The sequence below is a fragment of the Grus americana genome, chromosome 1 (assembly GCF_028858705.1).
Source record: "Grus americana isolate bGruAme1 chromosome 1, bGruAme1.mat, whole genome shotgun sequence".
In the NCBI taxonomy this organism is placed as follows: domain Eukaryota; kingdom Metazoa; phylum Chordata; class Aves; order Gruiformes; family Gruidae; genus Grus; species Grus americana.
Genome location: NC_072852.1, coordinates 97,732,583 through 97,748,067, shown reverse-complemented (window position 1 = coordinate 97,748,067; position 15,485 = coordinate 97,732,583). Strand labels below are relative to the sequence as shown.

The 15,485-nt window shown below is 43.0% G+C and overlaps 1 protein-coding gene across 2 annotated transcripts; it reads left to right on the top strand.

The window, feature by feature from the left end:
• Window positions 1-208: 208 nt before the first annotated feature.
• On the top strand, window positions 209-14,094 carry LOC129200631 (SH2 domain-containing protein 1B-like). 2 transcript variants are annotated; one of them, XM_054811935.1, is made up of 6 exons: window positions 209-332; window positions 1,511-1,716; window positions 2,798-3,187; window positions 7,378-7,441; window positions 9,753-9,921; window positions 12,413-14,094. In XM_054811935.1, the coding sequence occupies exons 3-6, from the start codon at window positions 3,054-3,056 to the stop codon at window positions 12,445-12,447; spliced, it is 402 nt and encodes a 133-aa protein (XP_054667910.1). In that variant the 5' UTR covers window positions 209-332; window positions 1,511-1,716; window positions 2,798-3,053; the 3' UTR covers window positions 12,448-14,094. The 2 variants fall into 2 exon arrangements, with proteins under 2 accessions (XP_054667910.1, XP_054667909.1); XM_054811934.1 differs by having other exon boundaries at window positions 12,410-14,094.
• Window positions 14,095-15,485: the final 1,391 nt, after the last annotated feature.

Genomic DNA, 15,485 nt, shown 5'->3' with positions numbered 1-15,485 from the left:
GAGGAATTCGCAGTTGTTTCCTATCTGCTTTCTTTTCAATGCAGAGGAGAGAGAACCCGCCTGAAGCAGGGCAGCGCTGAGCAGCTGCAGCCTTCCCTTTCCAGAGCGGGGCTTCTGGAACAGCCGTTCACCTTGCAATACCTCATGAAACTATTTTATTTATAAGATGTGTAGACAAAAGCCTCAAACAGTTTTAATCCGTAGGAAAATACAGGTGTGTCTGATATCAAGAAGAACCTTTGTGACATGCTTTTGAGGAGACTTGCAAGGCAAGGAAGGGTATTTCCCGCACACTTCCGCTATTGCCTTGGTAATGGGGACTTGTTTTATTGGTAAGTGATGGTCACTGCAGTACAGAACTCAGCTTTAGCTTCACCTTGGACTTACCATTTCTAGGTTTCTCTCTTAGGGGAATCTTTTTTCTAACTTCCTAAATTTCTTTGACACAAAGCTTTTTGGTTTATTCCTGGACTAACCAAGATGCTGTCTGGAAACACTCTTAGTGTCATGCATGATTAACTTGCAGTTAGACACACTAATGTTAATATAAGATTTTTTGTGTGCATATAGTTGTCAGAGTAAGAAACATGAAAGTAACAGCTGCAAGTGCAACATAGATGGCCTTTCTTCCCAGTGTTCAGTCAGTATTAGCCTTGGTTTTTTCCACAGGATGTTTTCCCCACTCTGTGGTCAAGATGCCAGTGGTCACTGCATCTCACACTTCGTTTCTCTGTTAAAACCCTTGTGTAGTTCTACAGCTTATTTTGATGAACTCTGTTTAAAACTCTGCATGAACAGAGAATTGCCAAGTCTTTTCTGGAGCTTTCCATGACTTCATGATTGAGGCTCATGAGGACATCACAAACACTCATTTTCTTTCCTCAAATTCAGCTATTAATTTGGAACAAAAAAGACGAGTCCCTACGGATAAGCTCCTCCTTCCCTATACAGTCCTGACTTATTCCTGTAATATAGCCCAATCTATGGCTTTAGTGAGGTGGACAACACACGGAAAAATAGTTAACTCATATTATTGACCATCCCCACCATCACACCTGATCCTTTACCATACTTCATTTGCACTAAGGGAGGAGAAATGAGATTTTGCCAGCAGCATGCTGTAACTGTAGCATATCCTAACTGTGGAATACTTGCCGTCACAAGTTTCTTGGAGGTTTGTGAAATGGGGGAGGATTTGTGAAAAAGAAGAAGGTGTCCTGGTTTTTGGCTGGGATAGAGTTAATTTTCACAAGAAGCTGGAGGGGACGCAGCCAGGACAGGTGACCCAAACTAGCCAAAGAGGTATTCTATGCCATATGATATCATGCTCAGTATATAAGGGGGGAGGTGGCAGGGAGGAAGCATTGCTGCTTTGGGATAGGTTGGGCATCGGGTTTTGGGGCGGTGAGCAAATTGCATTGTCATCACCCACTCTGTATAGTCTTTTATAAGTATTGTTGTTGTTTTCCTCTTTGCTGTCCCAGTAAACTGTCCTTATTCCAACCCACAGGTTTTACCTTCTTCTTCTAGTTCTCCTCCCCATCCTGCCAGGGGATGAGGAGTGAGCAAGTGGCCACATGGCGCTCAGCTGCCGGCTGGGGCTAAACCACAACAAGGGAAATATCCAAATGTCATCTTTTGGTATTCCCTTGTCTTCTGTGTGGATCATCAGCAAGGTGGATCCTGGAATTGCACCACACAAGTTCAGTGTCACAGGTACTAGTGGGGTAGGTGGTAGTAGGGTGCCGGACGTTGCCATCTTGAACTAAAATTGCAGGGGATCATTGCCTTGGTGCAAGGGGGTCACAGGCATGGCTTGGCAACTGGGAAATCATGGCACATCATGAGGACTTCATAGTTCAGAAAGAATTGGCCCTACGTGTCAGAGCTGGGAGGTGAACCTTCAAACAGCCTGTTTTGAAATCAGGAAGACCCTTGTCAGTGCCAACACTCATGTATCTGGACTCCATTTTGACCTCGAGAGTAGGCTGTATTGCAGGAGTCCCAGATCCTTCTCCCCTCCTTTGAGGATTCTGTCTTGCCTGCCATTCTCCCCATCTGAATCACTGCTCCTCCACATCTTCAGGTCCTCCCTCAACTTGCTCTCCCTCACAAACACTGCTCAGCCTGGGTCTTACCTTCTGCTTCTCCAGGTCTCTGTGCTCCTCCTCTGGCCCTTGGCTTCCAGCAGGGAAAGTAAAAAAATGCCTGGGAGAGCCTCTCCCGTGGAATCTCCTCCATCAGGGAGCAGCAGTTCTACACGTGGCTGTATCCTGTCCTTGTTGAATTGACAGCAGCTTACCAGGGATGGCAAAAGGCACTGTCTGACCCCCTTCTTTCTGCCATGTTTCCTAAATCATGGCACAGAGAAAGCAGAATTTCTTGATAAAATAGCTTTACTTTAAAAATAAGGGGGGGGGGGGGAGGAGAATGCTCTGTTTTGAAAAATCTCATTTTCAAATATTGCTGACCAACTTTCACCAAAACCTGAAAAGTCAAGTAAACTAAAAAAAAAAAAAAAAACAAACCAAAAAAACCCCACAAAACCCACCCAAAAACCTACCCACAACAAAACCCAAAAACAGTGTTAGAAGGAAAGTCTGGCAAGGAAAGGAATCGAACCAAGCAGCATTTCTCAAAACTATGAGCAAGAACCCTATTTGCAGGGATTTCAGCAATTTTAAACATAAAAAATAACTTAATTATACTTAGGTGTCAACTTCACTAATACATAACTTAGAAGTGTGATACACAACTCTGATATAATGTGACAAAAGACTCTCCCTTTTTGATCTAGGTGTGACCAGTGTAGACAAAGCATCTCCCTTTTCCTGCCCTCACTGCATTCATGAGCAGTCAGCACGGGCTGACAGCTGACTTCACTACAGCAGGTCAGTGATATCAGCACAGATGAACACTCATGTGTACTTAGCACCTCCAATTTCAGCTGTCTGCAGACAGCCACATTTGGAGTAAGGTCTTCTTTTAATGCCAGGCTTCTGACTTTCTCTGGAATTAGTTTGAAAGGTGAGAGACCTTATTTCCTTTTGTCCATGGAGTTCCCATTTTTCCATGGAAAGATAACAAAAAAAACCTGTGAAGAACTGCTGAGCAAGAACAGAAAGAATGGTAGCTATTTAATACGAGAGAGTGAAAGCGTGGAAGGAGCCTTGTGTCTCTGTGTTTTGTAAGTACTCTAATACTAATTTTTTTATAAGTTTTCAAATAGATCCAAAGGCAAGTGTTCATCTTCCCTAATGTTAATAGTTCTTCCTTAATATTAACAAACTCCAAGAGGGGTGTGTATATGTATTCAAGTGATGCCGGTTGCCTTAGGCTGCCTTTATAGTGAGTGGTGAGAGGGTGGCATTTGCAAAAGACATTTTATGCAACGGAGGATAGATGAACTGTAATCCGTTGATGCCGGTCTCTCTCTGCAGACAGTAAGGGGAGCTCAGAGAAAACAGCTTAGCCTGCCAAAACACGGTAAGAACTTTACTCAAGGGTGCTGCCTCTGTAACAATGAGTAAATAACATTTTAGCAATGTTGAGACACTGAAAAGTCTCATGATAGATTACAAAACATTTCCCTTTTCATAGGCTTGCTATCTGATGAAAGCTTGACCTTGTGCTTCAAATGAATTTTAGCTGATGTAACAAAATAAGCTGAAACAGAAAGATATAATGTCCTGTTTGAATTCATATGACGGGTCCATGAACATGATGGGCATAGAAAATTGCTACTTCTAGGCATTAACTTTAGTTACTACAATTGAAATTTTATTATTTTCTTTTCCTGTAGGGAATAGCACTTTTATTTCCCTTTGAAGAAGTCAGTTTTACACTTTTCATATGTAATTGATCTGTTCCTAATTTGTTCAGTTTATAAATTAATAACTCTGAGTCTTTCGTTGTTTGTCCCTGTGAGGTTTTACACACTCCTTGAGGACGTGTTTGTGTGTGACATGAAAAATTTTTAACGCTACATCAAATTAATTTGAAAATATCAGAAAATGTTTTTATCAATAATAAAAAAATGCATTTCTTTTGAAATGAATCAAAGGAAAAGGAGAAAAAGGGAGAGGGAAATGGAGTACTATGGGGTTGGTGGGTAGAAGAAAGGAGGTTTGTGAGACGATGGAGTAAGGAAAACAGAAATGGCAAGTGGGGGACAAAGAGAGCCCTCGGGGAGGGAGCTGTGGGAACCTGCCTTCAGTGCGGTGTGGAAGGACACAGCGTAGGGGGTGCGGGGAGGGCAGGGAGCGTGGGAGGGAAAGGGAAAGGGAAAGGGCATGGGCGTGCTTACCCTGTCAGGAGGGACAAACAGGGATCCTGGCACCGAGGAAGAATGACAATATTAGTCCCTGACTTGGGAAGATGGCTGTTGAGATCTCATGCAGTAGAGGCAGATGAGAAAGTGAAGGGGTGCTTAGGTGTGTGCGATGAGTTTGAACTACTGATGTAAGAGAGAGCACCTCTACAGAGTACATTGTGGGCAGATGCAAGCTGACATAAAGGTTAAGCTTGGTGCCACACTAACACCAAGTTAGTGTTCTCTTCAGCCAGGAACATGTGAATTTCCATGGATATCTCAAGGAGGAAAAAACCAGAAGATGCACCCCTGTCATGTAACTCTCTGAATCAAAGGAAATCTATTCTAGCTGGAAGTCTTACCCTGACCGCAGTCTGTAGTAATATTTTTGCAGAACAAAGCAGTTTATTTCCAGAGTAATTTTTCATTTATGCGTTAGTCCCCCAAGCTGGGTTTTCGCCCTAAGATTCTCCCTCTCATGACAGCTCAATTAATGTAGCTACAGTTGAAATCCTTCTGATGAACATGCGTACCATTTAAAAGACCGTGTTTTCAAATACTGCTTCCCTGCCCCCCCTCCCCGTTATTTGTGGTTTACGTACCTTTGCAACTTTAGTGCCTTTTTTGATCATGGTCATGATCTTCAGTTCATCTTCTGAACGTCTGCCACTGCAGTATTTGATAGAGCTTTTATTTCTGTTGACAAAATATATCCAAAGCTGTCAGTAGCCTGAGTGTTCAAATGCCTGCATGTTATTAAAAATACTAATAATTAAAAAACTGGGAAATGCAAAGGAAATATAATTTTCTTAGACATAGGACCTGCGCAGTCATTTTCTGGATCCTGGTGACTGGAGACAGTTTTCTGCTAACATCACTCCAGGAATTAAACAGTCTTCTTGTGATACAACTGCAAAATGAAGTTTAGGGAGGTATCACACATGAGGAGGCTAAGAAGATAGATCAGAGGGTGGGAGGTCTGTGGAATTAAATTAGTCTTATGTAAAGGCCTGTGTTATGTTTAGTTCATAAGTTCTTTGAAACTCCTCATTAGAGTAATCTTATATTTCAAGATATGAAACGTTCTCTCATTTTGCAAACTCCGGACTCCCTTCAGGTTTGCTTTTCTCTCTCTGTCTCATTCAATTTTACTGCACAGCCTCTCATGTCTTTAATACTACCTGCTGTTTGCAGATATTTCCAGGCTCACACTTTGTTAAAAATGTGGTGTCTCTTCCTTCCACCACAGTGTCTTTTTTCAGCAGCAGGGGTCAGAGACTCTGCCCACTGATAAGCCTCTAATATCACACCCTTGAGTATATGTCCAGTATTATATACATCTCTATCTATACTCTGGTCAAATCAAACATATTCTAGGTTGAATTAGCCTGGTACATGATCACATCTGGAACACACGAAGGTACAGACAGCTCAAGGGGATCACTGTGTAGGGCAGCGTGGGGGGAAATAACAGTACGAATTTGTGGTGCTGCAATTACTTGAGGGCTCCCACAAGGAAAGCAGATTACATGAAAAACATTCTGCAACTTCACACTCCTGTGTGCGCTGTGGAAACCTCCCCACCTGTTCTCTTCAGAGGAATGCCAGCAGATCTCATGCGAAAGGTGAACTGCGAGTTTCCTACAGAATCATTCTTTACCACTACTAAGATTAATATGGTTTTCTTTCTCTCTCTCCCCCCTCACATCTTTCCCAACTTCCACCACTATGACAGCAGACATCCGCAAAGACAATCTTTCAGAGCATCACTCCATGCCAATGTGCTTGTTTCCATACAGCATTGCAGTCATGTCACATCCCAGGTGAATCTCTCATCCTTGTTCTCTGCTCTAGATTGGTCTTCTGAAAGGTGACTGCTTCTCTTACAGATGTGGTAATTGGTTGGAAACCAGCCCGTTTTCCCCTAGAGTATGACTTCAGGGAAAGAACGGCACCTCACTTTTGTCTTTGTAGCTATTTAGGTCTTCCTTATAGCTCCATTTTTGAAGGAGGGGTACATGTCTTTCCATCGCGAAAAGGTTGTCTGATGATTAGTCCAACCCGGTGTAAAGTCTGAGAGTCGGCCAGGCTGCAGCTCCCCTTCTCCTCACTGCTGATGGAGATACTGCAGTCCTCGATGGCATGTGTGCCAGCCCCTTGCTTGCAGTTTATTCCCATGTTGACATTTGCACAAATTGGTTTCTAGTGCCACGCACCAGTCCTGCTGGTGGTGAGCAAGGACTGAGGCACCCTATGGAAACAAGGGCTCTTCTCTTACACGGCACCCGCAGTGGAATTCCAGGGTCTATTTTGTGTTTCACTGCCACAGAACAAGTAATACAAATTCTGAGTGACATCCAGCCCTTTCTGGACGTATAAACTTGAAGCATTTTCACTGCTTTGACTTATCGGATCTATTTTATTGGAGCTGTAGTAGTACAAAACTCAGCACAGGAGATGCACCTAAGAAGCTGGAGGAAAGCTCAGGCGGTTAGCTGATGTGGAGGTGAGCTAGCTGGACATGCTTTATCAAGATCTATGCTAAAGCACTTTGCAGATTGCACACAGCACTCTTGGCTATGTTTAACGTATCTGGCCTAAGTCTGCAGGGCAAAAAAGAATGCCATAAATTTGGTCCAAAATCAAACAGATCTGTATAGTGACATACAGGGGGTTAGAACTGAATTGGCAAGGCATGATAAAGTAATATTTGGGTTTCTGAGGCTTAAGAAAACATGCATTACTAATTTTGGCTAACAGACAATTAAACGTTTGACTTTTGGTGAATCTCACGTATTTTGAAAGCTCTGATACATGAATCAAATGGAAAAGTAACTGCATATATATATGTTATATATATATATATGATGCTATTTAGCATCAGGCATTCCTTTAGATTTGTTTCTTTGGTTTTAGTCTTTCTTTGTATTGTAGTTTACTTTAAGATACAAGCAAACAAACAAAACCAAAAGCTGGCTGTTGAGATCAGCTGTAGCAGTCTAAGCAAGTTGCAGCGGTCAAGCAGTTGATAAAAAGAATAATTTATACAATAATGTTTTTCACAGCTTTGAAGAAATCATCTACACTTATCGTATCTTCAGGGAACACCACGGATATTTTAGAATACAGGTGAGTAACTCTATTTCATCTGTAAAGATTGCACTAAAGATCATTGTCTTGATTTAAAAAATTAATATACATGAACACATTATCTTAGAAAATATTTCCAAGTTTGTTTTCTTCTCTTCTCAATTCTTGACTTTTTAATATTATACTTATTATTACATATGAGCTCAGAAGTAGCTATTATCTTTGTAGAATTCCCTTATAACCTAAGTGGATCTGTTATTTGTGGACTAGCTGCTGTCTGATTTGACCATTTCTTTTTGATGGCATTGAAGAAAAATCTATCACTGTCATTATTTGCTCCTGTTCCTAATAAGCTTTTTCTACTTGAAAGCTCTGCTATTGCATCCAGCATCTTGTAGGGATTTGGAATATTGCAATGATATTTTTGATGTAGAGACACCTATCTATAATTCTGTGTGATTCTGAGGCACCCGAAGTGATGACCCCAGATAATGCTGCTCATTGCTTGAATAACTGTAAGAGCAGACTGCATCAATCGAATCCCTAGGCAAGGTGAGAGGACACTGAAAAAGCTGCCTCACTCCTCTGCTTGTAGTAGGACAGCCAACAGGACTGCCAACAATTAAGTAGCAGTTCCATGGAATGAGGAACTCGCTCCGTAAAGGACACACGCTGGTAATTTCTTGCTTATTAGTGGTTTGGATTGAGTACGAAAGACAATTTGCCATGAAGAAGAATGGTTTGTTGACAAAAAGTAATCTGTTTTGGACTATAGCCACTCTACTGGGGTTTGCTGTCGTGTCTATCAGCAGATAATAACTCAAACACTTTTAGTTTTTTCAAATCCGATTTTTCTTACACGGTTTTGCCAAGAATGTGAAAGAACAGTTCTGTTGTTCAATTTTTTAAGTCGAATTGTTTCAGCTTACTAAAAATAATAGGCTGAAATAATATATTAATGGTGGAGGGGAGATTGATTGGGGTTTTTTAATGGCCAGATTCAGCCATGAACTTTCTAGAGTGCAGTAGGCTGACGCCGGCCAGCAGCTAAGCACCCACACAGCTGCTCGGTCACTCCCCTCCTTAGCAGGACAGGGTGGGGGGAAGAGAGCAGAAAGAGCAAAAGTAAGGAAATTCCTGGATGAAGATAAAAGGTAGTTTAATAGATGAAGCAAAGTTGTGCACGCAAGCAAAGCAAAGAAGGAGTTTAGTTGCTGCTTTCCATCGGGAGGCAGATGCTTAGCCACCTCCTGGAAAGCGAGGCCTCAGCGCACGTTATGGTTACTTGGGAAGACAAATGCTGTAACCAAGAATGTCCCCCCCCTTCCCCAAGCCTTTATTGCCGAGCACAATGTTGTATGGGATGGGATATCCCTTTGGTCAGTTCAGGTCCGCTTTCCTGGCCGCATCCCCTCCAGCATCTTGCGCACCCCCAGCCTCCTCGCTGGGGAAGCAGAGCGGGAAAAAGAGACAACCTGAGGGCTGTGCGAGCACTGTTCAGCAACGGCCAAAACACTGGTGTGTTATCAATGCTGTTATAGTCACAAATTCAAATTATAGCACTGTACAGGCTGCTGTGAAGAAAGTTAACTCCATCCCAGCCAGACCCAGTACACAGAGGCAGCAGCACTCAGTCCAGACACGGCTGAAGGGAAGATAAAGGATGCAGAAAAACAAATAAAATAAAGACATGTTTCTCTGTTAGATGGCAACTAAGCAAAACCAAAGCCCCATTCACTTTTGATGACTAGTAGTAGAACCCTCGCTGTGATTAGAGCCGATTAATGTGCTTACTGTCTGTCACCGGCATTGCACAGTCTCTGTGCCCATCACCGGGGGCTGTGCCATGGAAGCAGTTCAGTCCGGCTGTGCGAACCTGCACGTTAAGAAGCAGCTTGTGAGAACGCTGTCCCCCCGCTTAGGTGTGCCATCGTCCCTGCTTGGCCTCGGGAGTCTCCAATGCAAGTTTCAAACCTGAGAGAAACAATAAACTTCTGCCTAAAAGTGAAAGGTGGTGCCAGGTGGTGCCTCAGACACGTCCGCTGCCTCTGCAGGTGTCCTTTGCTGATTTTGTAAAACGTATGGCTTCTGCTTGTCACGTACTTGTTTAAATCCAACATTTTAAGTGAGAACTAAATACGTTGGCCCTAAACTTGCGTTCTTTTTTCAAATAAAAAAAGATGGTAAGGGAGGTTAGTGCCATAGCCATGCCACCAAACGTGTTTTAAGGACAGTACATCATTCTGTCACCAAATCCTCAGTAAACACGAAAGTAGGTATCCTTCCTCTCACTTAGGGAACTCTATGTGAAAGGCAATTGCAAACAAGCTTTATTTTCCTTTTCTTGCAGACTTCTGAAGGTGTTCCCCAGAGGATATTTGGAACGTTAAAGGACCTAATATACAATTATGAAAAGCCAAATCAAGGACTAATTACAAACCTTCGCTACCCAGTAAAGAAACCAAAGGCCTCACAAAGAAGCCAGAGGTTCAAGTCAGGAAAGGATGACGTTTATGATGGTGAGAAATTTAGTTCGTTCTTTGTGGTTTTCTAAAGACGACTGCATTGAAAGGTTTGTGGTGAATAGTTGCTATGTGTCCTCTGAGACCAACTTGCATGGACAGAAGTTCAACGTTCTTCCTTCTCTCTTATGTTCACTGGAAAACGGTTATTTCTAGCTCACAGGTTACACACCTCCATCCACCACAAATTAACAAGTTAAAATTGAAAGAGGTACAGAAGGGAAAGCATGATGTTGCCCACAGCTCACTCCCTCATGAGTGTTGATGCTTCTAGGCTAGGGAAGGCTGAGGACCAATTTTACCCAACGTGGTTCTGCCAAGCTGCCAGACTCCTGCACTTCACTGGAAGTTGAGGCTGTCCTTTACCTCCATTGGCCAGGTTGAAAGCTATTTTTGTGCCAAAATCTCAGTTATTTTTGAGATGCTGGGGGGGAAAAAAAGAAAAGGAGAAAAAAAAGCTAGCCAACTCATGGCTTGTTGCAATTTGTGTTAAAACATGCCTATTTTAAGTTAGTATGTTGAAAATAAGAAGCATATAGCCTTGTGCTCAGAATCACAGCTTTGGAACCAGGGTTCAGACTCTGGTTGATCATCTGCTAATTTATGCTCACAAGTTCCAGGTATAAGATAAGGATACAACGTCCCTACCTGACAGAAATATGATGCAAATGGATACAGTAAAGATGGAGGTTTTCACAAAGTGGTAGAGCATGTTTCATAGTTCCGTGTCATCTTTACGTCTGTGTTTTGGGGAGGATGAATAGAGATACAACTGGTACCTTGCCAGCATCCCTCACATGCTTTTGAAAGCCACTTTTTGTATCACTGCTGGACGATGCTCAGCTGCAGTATCTGTCAGGTCACAGGCTGCAAAATAACCTCGACACTCTTCTAGGTCCTCTGACTAGAAGACTAAGCGTAATGAGCAAGGGTAATCCTTTCATTAAGTACAGTTATCAAACAGGAAAAATTCTTGGAGTATCCAATCTCCTGTGTAATTTGTATCTCACGAGTAACGCTAGCTAAAATGCGGTCGTGCGGACCAGCCTCTGTGCTGCAGTCGTACCTCCTGTCTGTACATCAGATGCTGGTTTTTTGCACACAACAACAGCGCACCAGCTCCCTGCATCAAGCAGACAGGACAGGAAGGGGTGAGGTCTCCCCACCACTTCATGCACTTAAGCTGCGTTTTTAGGGGCCATTGCAGCAACAATCTTGCTGGCAGAAACAGTAGCAAAGAGACATTTCTGGTGTCCCAAACATTACATTATCACTTGTATCACTAAGGCAGATGTGCCACATTTGCTCTAAAAAGGGGTTTTATGGTATCTTGTCATTGCCACTCCAGGGAGATGGAAAATACTGCAGTAGCATGGATATACTTTTAGGAAAAATCAGATGTAATACATATTTTATTGTCTCGTCCTGTAACATGGACTTTTCTAGAAGATGTACAATTCACTTGGTGTGGACTCACAGGGAGGAAAACAAACCCTTTCACTTCACTATCAAAATGTTTGTGGCTTTCATCAAAATGGAGGCTTTTAGAAATAATTAAATCAGTTTGGAATCGTAGCTGTTCAATTTTAATTTAAATTTCATTTATACAGCAGTCCAAACTTCCCCCTCAGACGTGCTTTGTTATGTGCTTACAGCAGGGGTTTAGGTTAATGTCATGATGTCTTTGAAATGCACGCATCACGTAAAACACCACAGTGCTCCCTAAAGCAAGCGCTGTATTCTTCCGGCCCGGTCCCTCGTGTTGCACTGGCAGCTGGCTTTGCAGCACACGCAGGACTGAGCACTCCAGTGGGACCAGTGGAACAATTCACGGGACTGGGGTCACGATACTGGTTGCTGGACATTTTTGAGCATTGTTTTCTAGCCCAGAACAGCTTGTCTGAGGGTGGCTGCTTGAAGAGACAGTAGTTTTCCATAGTGGAGATGGAGTCCTAAGCATTCAATTTCTGCCTTTCTGCTATCTTCTCAAAAAACATGATAAATCTAACAAGGTCTAAGAGAGAAAGAGCTTTTTCAGGCTCTTTTGTTTTCAGGCTCTCCTCCCTTAGTTGGGAGGAGAGTTTTTCTGTTGGGTATTTATTTAGAGAAGAAAGGGTTTGTTATGCTATAGTCAAAGCTATCTCAGCTATTGATCTGATTTACTAAGTATGGATGACTTCTGGCATTTGACTCTTCCTCAGGGAGAAGGGGTCTCATGTGGATACAGCTGTTCAGTAACAGAGCTTGCTGGCTCAGAAAAGGCAGTGCAGACTTTGCCTCTGTATGGGCTCTGGGAGGACCAGTCCATAGGACACGGGGCCTAACATTGGCCCTGAAATAGCAGAGAGAATACCGAGAAAAAAAATTGAGTTATTGACACCTGCCCAGCAACACGGCCACAGGCCATCCTGCTCACCATGGGCTTTCAGAGGAGCCATTTGCAATGAAAAAATCTGTTTGGGTTTTTTTATTGATTTCTTTACAGAAGTTTATGAAAGCGATTACATCACTGTCTTACCGTGAACAATCTGCAACCTGATGATTTGGGAAGCTGCCCTTTGGGGCTGTGCCACAGCAGAACGGACCAGCCGGGGAGAGCTGCCAGCTGGGCATTCTTCACTGTGGATCTGTACCTCTGGAATTACAGCACCTTTTGCAGACTATCAAAGCAGATATATTTTCTCCTGATAGATCCAGTATAAGCTATATATATTTTTGTTCAGTAATAATTAATTTTTATAAGACACATGCATGCATATATGTGAGAGGGGGAAGGGTATCTGTATACACGTATGTGTATTTTGGTTTTTTAGTCAGCAAACTGTCCAAGATATCTACTGCTAAAATGAATAATCTGTTAGAAAGCAGCAATAAGTACAATAAATGAATGTGCATAAAGCAGTAGTTTATGCCAGAACTGATGTATGTTGCTAAAAAGATACACGATTGTCATGGTTTAGCCCCAGATGACAGCTGAGCACCATGTGGCCATTCACTTACTCCTCGTCCCCCGTTGAGATGGGGAGCAGAATCAGAAGAACGAGGTAAAACTCATGGGTTGGGATAAGGACAGTTTACTGGGACAGCAAAGGAAGAGGACAATAACAAACAGAAGACTATACAAAGCAGGTGGTACACAATGCAATTTGCTCATCACCCAGAGCCGGATGCCTGGCCTGTCCCAGAGCAGCAATCCCTCCTCCCTGCCAGCTCCTCCCCTTATATACTGAGCATGAGGTCATATGGTATGGAATACCCCTCTGGCTAGTTTGGGTCAGCTGTCCTGGCTGTCCCCCCTTCCAGCTTCTTGTGAAAATTAACTCTATCCCAGCCAAAAAACAGGACAATGATAAAAATTCTATTGGCATCAAATGAAGCTTAAAAACCTCTAAACTCTCTTATTTTTGTGCATGATTCATGTTACCTCATCGTTGCGTAAGTGGATAGTATTTCAGCTATGTCAAGGAATACTAGCATTATCCTGCAGTTTGGCATAATCTAAATTAAAACAAAAAGGCTGCATTAAATCCATGTGGGGGAAGAATTATGCAACAAAATTAAAATGTTTTTAAATACTTTTAATATCAATGAATGGTTCTGGCAGATTACAACAGGAGTGCAAGTTCTACATGCATGTTGGTATGAACATTTTTTTAATAGATTCTGTTCAAATAAGAATGCTTACTACATTTCATTTGCTACTGTCATTAGCTCTATATTGTAATGTATATGGGTTTTGCTATCTTTTTAATGTAAGAATTTGCTTTAATCTTACCTCTCATTTGAAATATTAAATATACACTTTTGTTCTGAAGGTGGCCTACAACTAGCAGCCTAAGCCAGAACTGGAACATATTTCCTGATTCTCTCAGTCACTAGTACAAAGTCCCTCTCTGTTTGTGATCTTGAGGAAGACATTTATATTGGTTGTGTAATTGTTTAAGATCTTTCACAAATTATTTATGCATTTTTGTGGGTAATACTAGTTACATTTCTGTCTTGTTATGTTTCTTTCACACTAGTATTTGTTAAAGGACTTTTAGATCTTTCAATGCTTTGGACTTCATTATGAATTTAACAGTGCTAACAGGTTTTGGTGCCAAGTTCAAACGGTATTTGTAGCATGAAGGAGACGAATACAAATATTAAATCTGGCATTGCCAAAAATACTAATGTACGTGTCCAAAAATCATTAATTGAAAAGAAAGTAGATATCCATTGAAAATTATACTATTGGAGAGACAAAAAGCAACCCTTGCCCTGTAGAAGCGGTTACACTGATGTGTCTCTACTTGTAGAGCTCAGCAGCCTGCCTGATAGCTGGTTATCACATGTATCAGGCTCAGTTGCTGCTGTGCTGAGACATCCCAACTCCAGCAGCCCAGTCTTTAACGTTACAGAACATGGCAGGATTTCTGAAATGAGAGTCTCAGCAGTCCCTAACGTGCTTAGTCACAGACTGAAGTTCAACCTTAGGAAAAGGCTGAGTGACAAGGGATCCTGGGCCATGCCTCATGACCCCGAATGTGTGATTCATGGTGGCTAAACAGACTATTACTCACAGCTGATGTGGACAAGGGAGTGTGCTGTGATGCTTTTTAGCTGGCAGTTGCTCTGGTAAACGTGCTACACTGCAGGCAGCCATGCTTTGGAACGGGATTTACAATGCCATGATGGCTGCAGCTCCAGATGCTGCATTGAGATCCAAGGGTACATCCAAGCCCACACTCCCATGACTTCCCAGGCGTTACCTCCAAGACAGTCAGCTGAAGCACAGAGCATGAGAAGGATCAAGGATTTAAAGGAGGAAACAAGGACCCAGAATTAAAAGAAACTGATTTACAATATTCCACTGTAATTTATAGGAATATATTTGTTAACAGTATAAGGAAAAGAGGTTAATATAGACATTCCTTACACTCCTTCACAGCCCTCAAACATTAGAAAAAAATCTGTGCATGAGGTTCCAAAAAGTATGTTCAAAATCTTCAGACACCAGCAGCTACTTTCTGACATTGTGGACAGCCATACACGTGTGCATGTCTGTGCGTGGGTTGAGCCCCGAGGGAGGGGTCAAATCCCGTTGTACCTGACCACTGGCAAGGTCTAAGTAGCAAGTTGTCAAAGCACCTTGGGGTGCCCCGACTGGAAGGGGCCACCATGTGCCCACGGCAAACAAACTGCTCTTGTCGGGCTACCCTTTGCATTGTGGCCTCTCTGCTGGGTCGGCACAGGCTGGCTGTGAGATGTTGGTGATGCTGCAAGGCCCCACGCAGGTACCTGGCAGCTGCAGGAGGTCTTCCGCTCTGGCAGCAGAGAAGTTTGCCAGAGGGGATACAGTGGGCAGGGAAGCGTCGAGAAGGTGAGGGGCCGTGGTGGTCCTGCCAGGCTGTAGCTGGAGATTGGTGGGGTCAGTGCGTGGCTCGAGGTCCTGTGCAGAGCGGGAGCAGTGTAGGCGGGGGGCGAGAGGCCGGTGTGCGCGGGGAGGTGCAGGCTTTTGTGCGTGTGTGCGTGAGGAGGAGGTGGGGGTGCGAGGCGGGCGGGGTGGCGGTGGGAGGCGG

What these genes read in the sequence shown, in the direction of transcription:
- LOC129200631 (XM_054811934.1), top strand. Translation starts at nt 3,054, where the DNA reads ATGGAGTTCCCATTTTTCCATGGAAAGATAACAAAAAAAACCTGTGAA. An exon ending in ACGGATATTTTAGAATACAG is followed by an intron (nt 7,442 to 9,752) that starts GTGAGTAACTCT and finishes CTTTTCTTGCAG; the next exon opens with ACTTCTGAAGGTGTTCCCCA. An exon ending in AAAGGATGACGTTTATGATG is followed by an intron (nt 9,922 to 12,409) that starts GTGAGAAATTTA and finishes ATTTCTTTACAG; the next exon opens with AAGTTTATGAAAGCGATTAC.